General features: G+C 41.4%; 1 protein-coding gene across 1 annotated transcript; it reads left to right on the top strand.

Annotated features, from left to right (window-relative positions):
* Nucleotides 1-32: 32 nt before the first annotated feature.
* On the top strand, nucleotides 33-6,997 carry mchr1a (melanin-concentrating hormone receptor 1a). The gene is made up of 2 exons (XM_031874656.1): nucleotides 33-511; nucleotides 2,340-6,997. The coding sequence occupies exons 1-2, from the start codon at nucleotides 454-456 to the stop codon at nucleotides 3,359-3,361; spliced, it is 1,080 nt and encodes a 359-aa protein (XP_031730516.1). The 5' UTR covers nucleotides 33-453; the 3' UTR covers nucleotides 3,362-6,997.
* Nucleotides 6,998-10,344: the final 3,347 nt, after the last annotated feature.

Raw genomic sequence — 10,344 nt, 5'->3', positions numbered from 1 at the left:
CACACACACACACACACACACACACACACACACACACACACACACACCTACACACACAAACACTCACACACTTTGAGACCTTCTGGGATAATATGAGATCCATTTTCCAATCATGATTTCATGCCGAATTGACTGACACCTGCATCGCAAGTCGCAACTCCGTTGAGAGCGTCACAGACTGAGTGAAGATGCTCTCGCAGCCTCTTCAACCGCTCACCGAGGAGCGGCTTTATTACCACTGACTGTACAGAGCGCGCTGGTCTGCTCGCAGGATGACAAGGGAAAATAAATTGTAAATTATTTAACTATTCAAAATATGATATTTGGACTCACTCTTTGAGAATAGAGATGGGGGATTTCGTTCACAAGCTGCCGCAGATGAATTTTATTGCACGCACTTGGTGATACTTTTTTTTTTTTTTTTTTTAAACTTGGATACACTTTGGATTACCGATGGATTTCTCAAACGATTCTAATTTTTCCCTCGGATACTTCAATTCGACAACAACAGGTAGGTTGAGCAACCAACGCATCGTCCAGTTAACGTTATAACCTACACACGCCTTGTTCATAAGCGCCATAACTGCATTCAACATGCAACTGAACAAAAATCAAGTGTGTTTTGTTTCTGTTTTATCCCCCCCCCAAAAAAATGATTTACCTTGTATCCTTTTTTCTTTTTTTTTTCAAACAAGCCTGTCTATTGCACAAATTCAGGCTGCAGTGAATTCCCTTCCCCAACTTCCCCCAAATTGAATCTCTACGCTCTAGGATTTGTACTTAATTGATGAATGCACCTCATTTTAGTGTTCAAATAATCATGACTGTGTCTGGTAAGATTTCTTTTACACATTTCTGTGACTTTCGTTTCCTGTTTAAAGCGTAATTATTGCATATCTATAGCAACCTATTTTAAGGTCTATTCTCCTAACATCCTATAGAGCAGGGGTGTCAAACTCATCTTCACTCCGGGCCACATCAGCATCATGGTTTCCCTCAAAGGGCCGGTTGTAACTGTAAGACTGTATGACTGTAGCTACTCCTAACATATTGTTAAATAACTGTCTCTGCTTTTGATTATTGTTTATTCAAGTGTAAAAATATTGTACATGCAGTTATATAAATGTAAAATGATATTTAAGCACATTTCTGTTATTATAACATAAATCATTTTAATTTAGGGTTAAGAAACCCACATTACTCTATCAAAGATCAAACTATTAAAGAAAATATCAAAGACAAATATCATCAAACAATTAAACAATTACATTAACTTTGTTCAAAGCTATTTTTGTCACCTCTCTGCATCACTAATGTCCCTCCCTGCCGTCGTCCCGTGCATGGCAGCTACATCCAAGAGCTCCTCACTGAGAGTCAGGTCCGCCTTCAGCCTCTTACAAACACTGATAGATGATGTATCTCGTCTCTTAGCTAGCTGTGTTGTTAGATTGCTGCTAGTTCCTGAACTCGGTCTGCGATGGTGTTTCTTCACAAACTGACATTTGTAAAAGTCTGTATCTGGTCGGAGCTCACCTGCTCACATATCTTTAGCATGCACTGGGCTGTAGCTTTTGTAAATATATTCTGCTGTGATTGCAGTCTGCCTTTTAATTCTTGGACAATTTGATGTTTTTCTTGGAGGCTAAATTTAGCTCCATGTTTGGTGTCAAAATGCCAACGTGAATTGTATCCTTCATCACCGACACGCATCATAACACAGAAGACAGACCCGTTTTTCTCCTTGAAGCACAAACATGTATTCGCTTTCCCATCTTAAATTATTCTCATAATTTCAACTTTCTATCTCATAATTTCGACCGTGGGGATATTTTTAGTCTAACTTCAATTTTTTTTTCCAAAATTGCTGGTGGATTCGCGGGCCACATAAAATGACGTGGCGGGCCGGATTCGGCCCGCGGGCCTTGAGTTTGACACGTGTGCTATAGAGTATCACAAACACAATAGACTTCTGCCCTCATCGTCATTGCACTGTGCTGAAAGAGCCCCCCCCCCCCACACACACACTCATTTAACAGAAATCAATCATGTCCACCCTGAAATTATAGAGCAGCCTAAAATTAAGATGGTGAAAATGTGCAAGTGTTCAATTGTGGTATCCAATGATGGATAAACCCTAATAATCCCCTGACAAACCAGAATTGTTGATATATTACTCTGCTGCTCTTGCTCTTTGTATCATGTAACATTGTGACATGATAGTACATTAAAAGCTTTCATATCATACAATGTGATTTAACACGATGCACAACGCAGTATGACATCACTACATGCATTTGCTTGACATTCAACTGCCGCTCCGTCCCTTTTCTTGTCTCCAGCTGCAGACGGGGCCCTTCACTGCAGTGCCATCCTCCCCGTCATCTTCGGCATCATCTGCTTCCTGGGTATCATGGGGAACTGCATCGTCATCTACACCATCACGAAGAAGACCAAGGGCCGCGCCAAGCAAACCGTTCCGGACATCTTTATCTTGAATCTGTCCATCGTCGATCTCCTGTTCCTCCTCGGGATGCCGTTCCTCATCCACCAGCTGCTGGGCAACGGCACCTGGCACTTCGGAGCTGCCATGTGCACGGTCATCACGGCGCTCGACTCCAACAGCCAGATTGTCAGCACTTACATCCTCACTGCAATGACCCTCGACCGTTACCTGGCTACGGTCCATCCGATCCGCTTCAACTACATCCGCACGCCCTGTGTGGCAGCGCTGGTCATCGGCCTGGTGTGGGGCCTGTCGTTGCTCACCATCATCCCCGTGTGGATGTACGCAGGCCTGATGCCTGTGCCAGATGGCCTGGTGGCCTGCGCTCTCCTTCTGCCCGACCCGGTCACTGACATATACTGGTTCACGCTCTACCAGTTCTTCTTGGCGTTCGCCATACCTTTGGTCGTCATCTGCCTGGTGTTCTTCAAGATCCTCCAACACATGTCCACCAGCGTGGCGCCGCTGCCGCCGCGCAGTTTGAGGATGCGCACCAGGAAGGTGACCCGGATGGCAGTGGCCATCTGCCTGGCCTTCTTCATCTGCTGGGCCCCTTACTACATCCTTCAGCTGGTCCACCTCGGGGTGCAGAAGCCAAGCCTAGCTTTCTCCTACGCCTACAACATAGCCATCAGCATGGGATACGCCAACAGCTGCATCAACCCGTTCCTCTACATCGTCCTCAGTGAGACCTTCAAGAGGCTGTTTCTCAGGGCTGTGCGCCCGGTCAATAGAAAGTTCCGCGTGAATCCGAGCACCACGGATGGGGGCAGCGTGAGTGTGAGAATGGTACCTGAAGGTGCTCGGCAGGAGCCAGAGTCTGGGGAGATGATGCCATCCAACATGGCCCCACAGTGAATAGGAATCACAACAAACTTCACGATGTGTCACTGTAGATCTGATAAAGCACTGCAAATGGGACATTAGCACAAGAGCACATGCTGCTTCGGAACAGTCGGCGCATCAGCTCTAATCAACCATTTTACTTCAGTTTAGACCTGGATTGAAACGTTGTTTCCCAGCATTCATAATCATGCAAAGCACAGCATCGCTGATTTACATACCGGTCTGCTACAGGGCTTGAACAGTGTTCAGTTTACTCATTTACACCTGCAAAAGAAATAAAACACACATTTTCAAAAATGGGAAGCTCACAGTGAAGTCAAATTGGCCTATTTGCTGAATCCGTCAATTCAAAACATACTGTAAATTTTTGCACGAATATAAAAACTCTCAATAGAACCTTTTTGCTCAGTTGAACATAATCACATGTCTGACAATCCTGTCTTCTTCTTTTTGAAAATGTCGCCAAACATATATGTATCAACAATTGCGCCACTGGGCTGCGTTTGAGACCAGTTAGACTCTAACTGTCAGAGGGTTAGTTTCTCCATACTAGAGGTGTTCAGACTGAATGCAAAGCAGGATATGTTGCGCAGCTATGTTTGTTTACACCAAGCAGCCAGCAGACAACAACAGAGAGGAGAATCGTTCACAGAGTCAATCCATGATCGCCACATGATTCTTTTCACTGCTCGTGTGACAGCAGATTCTTGCAGCTTGGGTGATCACACATTTATGTCAAACAAGAGACATTTGCAACCTGAGCGGTCATGACAAGCGGCCTTGTCCTTTAACCACATCAACAGGGGGCATTTTCTTCCAGACTGTATCATCGTCTGGGCAAAATGTTGTAGAAATAACTACACCTAAATACCAGCGGGTCCTGCCTGACATCCTAATAGGTGGACTAAACACTACATTGTAAACACTCCCATCAACACACGTAGTCAAGTATATCTTAAGCGATTCATATTTCTACCGTGTGCATCCATGCAGTTTGACAAGCAGTGGCTTGCAGGTGGATATGACATCTGTATATGACCAAATACTGGAAAGAGTTTGTGCTTAAAGACTGGCAGACATCTTATTGAGGTTTTGATGATGTATTATTTTTTGTTCTTGTGTCCTGTGATTTTTTTTATTTATCCTTTGATGTAATATCGAGCTTCTGAAAACCCAAATGGAGAACGAGACTGGACATAATGCCTTGGATCATATGGTGTAATATACTGAAAAAGCTCTGCTGAAAGCAGCAAGTAATGGAAGTGTTTCTTTGAAACCAGATACTTTTATGACTCCTCGCTATGGTAACAGTGCTGTAACGTGGAGGACGTGGCTTCCAATCAGGGAAGATTAGATGTTTGAGTGAAGTCCTGATTTGTGTGTTGTTCAAACAGTGAAAAAAGACTTCACATTAACTAAGCATGAAAGATGAGAGGCCTGCAGGTGTGCAAAATAAGGAATTGAAGTCTTTTGTTTTGTTACTCTGTGTATCTACCTGTTTTCTTGTTTGTCTGTTCATTATATCTTAAAGGGGACAGTTCACGCCAAAATCAAAAATACACATTTTTTTCTTACCTGTAGTGTTATTTATTAGGATAGATTGTTTTGGTGTGAGTTGCGTAGTGGTGGAAATAGAGATGTCTGCCTTCTCTCCAATATAATTATATGGCACTCTGCTTTTGGAGCTCAACATGCCAAATAAACACATTTGAAAAACTCAACAGCAATTATTCTTTAGAAATCATGACTATTGAGTCAAGATAATCCACAGACCTTGTTGTGAGCAGTTTCATTTAGGATTTTCTAGATTGATAAATAACACTATACACCCAAGAGGAGAAATGTGTATTTTTGATTTTGGGATTAACTGTTCCTTTTAAAACTAGTACCACTGTTTGGCAAATTAGTCACACCAGGAGTTTGCAAACTGGTGATCAAAATAATGGACAAAACCCATCCAACTCACACATTAGCTGGGGTTTTGTCAATTTCCGGCAGCAATTCCGCACAAAATGGTCCCATTGGAACACTGCTGGTGAAGACGACTCAACACAGTTAAGCATGTATATAAAAAAAGAAAGAGTGCTATCTTGACAAACCCAAAGAGGAAGACACATTAAAGTGGTTTCTATTTGGAAACATTCAAAAGTTGTGCGACGAACCTCTAGATTCAAATTTGACTTTTCTAGAGTCTATAATAAGTAAAATATTTATTTGTCAAGTATTTTATTGTATCGATTCAGTCTGAAATTCAAAACAGGAATATGAATGAAGAGCTGTGTGGTCTGGATGAGCCGACATGGCAAATCTGTAAATGAGTGGCATTTTTGCAATTAAGGTGTTGTTAATGTTGCCGTACTGAAATTAAGTCAGGGCATCTTTCACTATGACTGATGGTGATGGTGAAATGTTTGGGAAGGGGTATATAAAATGTATTAGTCTCTGAATATATAAAACTCAGGGCTCCCAACATTTTTTGGGCCTGTGACATACATCTGGTCAAAACTGACTTGATGTCAGCAATTAGACTTGTGAAGTTGTTATAAGAGTAGGCTATTTTTGTATAGTATTTATAAGAGGGCACAGGAAGCTCTGAATGGATCGCACACAGAACTGATTGAAGTTTTTAAATGACAAATAAACCGAACAGTGTCTGTCAGTTTTAGAGATGACCCCCACCTGCTAATTAAAACACACCTTGCACATGACAAAACTCTGGTGAAACTATTGCTCTTGTCCGTTATGAAGCAAAAGAAGAAGAAAAAAATAAAGCCTCATGTCGAAATATGAGCAGCTTTGCTTAATCGTTGCCGAAAACAATTAGTTGCGTATTTGTTGTGAGCATTAACAGCTTGATAAATAAATATGTATACTGCGATATAAATATTTGATGATTGATCACTCTTGTTTTTTCGTCTGCATTGGGATTTCACTCTCTTGATATTCACCTCAGTTAAATATTTTCATTGTCACTCATAAATTGAATTGTGAATATCCAGAAAAACTGTTTGTTCAAATGAAAAACAACAACGTGAGATGTTTTGTCGGATTTGACTCATGAGGTGACTGAAAATCCTTCTGTATTGTATGATCTCTGTTTGATGTGTAATTTGGCAGCGGTCGAGGAGAAAAGTTGCAATTTAGAGAGTGCATATGAGAGGCCGGGCTGTATCACCCATGCTTTATCAAAAGGCCCTCATTCGCCTTACAAAAACACATGGATGACTCGGAGGTGTCAGAATCACAACATTAGCCTGTTGCACGCTGTGTTGTTGTGTTCACAGAGTGACAAGGACTCTGTAGTCGCCTGGATGATAATAAAATTGGATTTGTTATAAGGGCGGAGGGAATGAGACGTTGAAGAAGAGGAAGGAAAGGAAACGTTCACTTGGAACGCAAGGTGATGAGATGAAGCGGCAGGCTGTCGACGGTGATCCGTGGAGCAACAAACATGAGAGGAGATAATGCACAAATAACTAGAACCGCAGAGGAGCAGCGTGAAAAGAATCTGCTGATGAGTGGATGAAAGTCTAGGCTTGATGTACTGCAGCATGATGAGCCTAATGGAAAGCAGGTGTGGGTAATCAGCGGTAGCCACAGCAGCACCGGGCCAGACAGACAGACAGACAGACAGGGGTACACAGGGTAGGGGAGGGGGTACACAAGAAAAAAAAACACAGAGTGACCTCGACAAAATGGAACATAATTGTAGTCACATTACTTTTTACAGCAAGACAGTACTTAAGACTCAAAAATTGGCACTGTCAGTCGAAGAGAGTTTTGTTCGTGCTCATCACTGATCACGGAATCTATTTTATAAAGTTGAAAGGAGGTCGGGGTGAAAGTAAGAGCGCCAGATGGAAAGAGCTGTGTCAGCATACATACGTAGACCAGAGTGGAGGCACATTCAGACATACCTACCTTCAATCAATCCACTGCACACACAGCCATTGGCACAAACACAACCACCCAGTCAGCCCACACTGTTACACCGTCATGTGTTGAAAATCTGCTTTAAGACACAACATTAACAGAACACGAGGATGACAACAACAGTGTATACAGGAGAAGAAAACAAGTTAGTTGCACCGTTAATATCATGTTTTTGATATTGTTTTGTCTACATATTATTTACGTATTTATTTTATATTTTTAGTTGTTATTTTACAACTATAATAATAAAATATAAAAATATCAATAATATTGTTATCAGAAATAACTACAGTTATAACCACAAAAAAATAATGAAAATAAGAAAATATATTAATGAAACATTCTTGAACATAATCAATAATAGCAATGTGTTCTAGATGCATTTGCATGTGTATTTGTCGAATTGCAATGTTATAATAACATCAATATCAATGCCCATAGTATATTTGTATATGCAGGTACACACATGTGTGCATGTATTTATGTGCATCTATGTGGATTTCAATGGAGGCGTAGAATTGGATACAGGTGCAGATGTGAATGTGTGCAAGGCGAGAAAAATAATAAGGTGGATGGAATCAGGTTTGTAAGAAATGTATGAGAGATGACCAGATAGAGTCGAGTTCTGTTGCAATTTTAAAGACTGATGTGGACAGAGTTCTATAAAGATCGAATTTATAATGAAGTATTTTTTCCAGTGTGCAGTACGTGTGGTGTATCCCTCAGTAAGTTGCTCAATCGTGTTAAGTACTGCCACAGTGATAGTTATGGGCATATCGAGTGACTGGATCGAGGGTCTGGATGATACTAGGTGGGAGCATGCTTGGCTCGTTAAGATTCTGCAAAGATGAACCATCGAAATCTATTTAGTTTCTAAGGAGTGCTGTGCTCACAAAGAACAAGTCATTTGTGCCACTCAGAATAGCTCATCAGCTAAACTCCCTGACACCATAACCACCTCAGTTTTCACTCACAAGTAATGCTAAAAAGATGATCCATAGAATATTATGTTTCAGTGAATAAACAACATTTAAACACAACTATTGGGCCTGTTGAGTTGGAATAATGCGGTTGCAAATTCTACACCCAGAGAGCTAGTTTCATGTTCTTTTTGTTCTCTTCGTTATCAGTTGATGGAGGTGTATTGGGGATATAATAGAATGACTCTGATCTTATTTCTCGTCACAAATAGCCTTCAAGGGTGAGAGCAGATGAGCAGGATGAGGAGAAACAGCAGGACACTCTGAGAGGTCTGCCTCCATAGGGGGTGCTTGTATCCTCTCAGCCTGTCATTGGCTTAATCATCCTCCCTGCAGAGGAATGTGATGCAAGCGATGATGCCCATTTCTGGCAAATCTGGAAGTTAAAGAAGAAGACCTCTGCAAACACGGCAAACATTCATCATTTTGCTTCGAATACAGCTCACGGCAGCATGTGAGTGAAGTCAATACAGGCACCGTGTTCTTGTAAGCCGTCATGGATTGGTAGGTGTTCATTACAGATACCAGCCAAATACACATTTGGCAGAGAACCCTTCTTGCCATCGCTCTGTAGGGCTGCTCCTCACTGACTGGACGAGGGACTGGAGCAGTACAAAGTTGGTCTCAAAAATGAGACTCAAGACAAATAGAAACCGAAAACCACAGGCACACCCCGGGAAGCTAACAAAGAATGACCAGGAAAAAAGTGAATTCCAAAATGAAGAATCTTTATACTCTGTGACAAATCACCAGTATTTGTCTCCAGCAGTAAATCGATTCAGGTCTGACTGGGGTTCCCCTCACCTGTTCAGTTGGTGGAGACCAAAAATAGAGATAAAAGAGTGAATCTCGGACTTGGACAGAAACCATGCGGCAAAAAAACAAGATGGCACCGGCCAAAAATGCCGAACTCAAGGCTTCAAAACGGCAGTCTACAAACAATGGGTGACACCGTCTGACTATGTTGAATTCTTATAGTCTATGCCAGAAACATGACTCCATATGAATGCTAATGTGGTTTAGAAACTACTGGCTTTGTAAATGAGCCACTGGTTCGCTAAGATGATGATATGTCAATGTATTATTCACAACTTATTTCTACTGCCCCCAAGTGGGTATAAAAACAGTTGTTTCAAGTTTAATATGGCAATTATCTTCGATAAATTCCTTTTCTGTCAATCAAACAATCAACTAATCTCTTAAGCTCTAAGTAAGTACATAAACTCAAGTACTGCCTGGCATTTAAGTACATTTTTGAGGTACTCTTTGCTCCTCTTTAATTCATTCAGCTGATAATGCCGTCCCGTTTGACAGCGTAGTATCCACCCTCCATTACCTCAGGTAAAAACTGTTCGCTCATTCAGTGCTTTTGCTGTAGTTGGTACTGTTAGCGCTGTTAGCACCGTTAGCTGTGAGATGCCGGCCATGTTGAGAGCCGTTGAGAGGCAATAGAAATGCTCCAAATTTTGGATGTTGCACATTTCAGTAAAAGTCATAATCAAGCATCTAAACAGCATTGACTGTAGGCCATAGTCATAAATAATACATTTTTATTTGTTGTATTGAAAAATAAAACAATGATCCATCATGTACAGAAGACAATTCAGGCAGAAACTGTTGTTTTACAGTGAAAGCATATAGATACACCCTTATGCAAAACATGGATTACATTGCATGTGAGTTCAGTTGGCAACCCAGTTGCCAGGAAAAAATTGCTGGCATTGTACATTTCTGCGAAGCTCAGTTTTGTTGAACATCAACGTTTTTGCATTTGGTCAGAGTAAGTGACCGCGGTTTGCGTCTTAAGGTTTTTTCTAACCTTAGTAGTTCTGTTAACAAACGTTAACCACGTGTGCATTTCTATGAAACTTTTTTATGGAACACATCTACGGTTCAGAAACGTCAACATTCACCGTGGTTTACAGAAACATACAATGTCAAAAAACGTTCTGGCGACTGGGTTGCAGTTGGATACCGTGGCATCTTGTTCCATAATCACTACACCCCACAGGTTGACTGTCACTAATAATACACTTATTTATTCTCTCTCTCTCTCTCTCTCTCTCTCTCTCTCTCTCTCTC

The sequence above is a fragment of the Anarrhichthys ocellatus genome, unplaced genomic scaffold (assembly GCF_004355925.1).
Source record: "Anarrhichthys ocellatus isolate YVR2014 unplaced genomic scaffold, GSC_Weel_1.0 scaffold83, whole genome shotgun sequence".
NCBI lineage: Eukaryota > Metazoa > Chordata > Actinopteri > Perciformes > Anarhichadidae > Anarrhichthys > Anarrhichthys ocellatus.
This window is presented reverse-complemented; position numbering and strand designations above follow the sequence as displayed.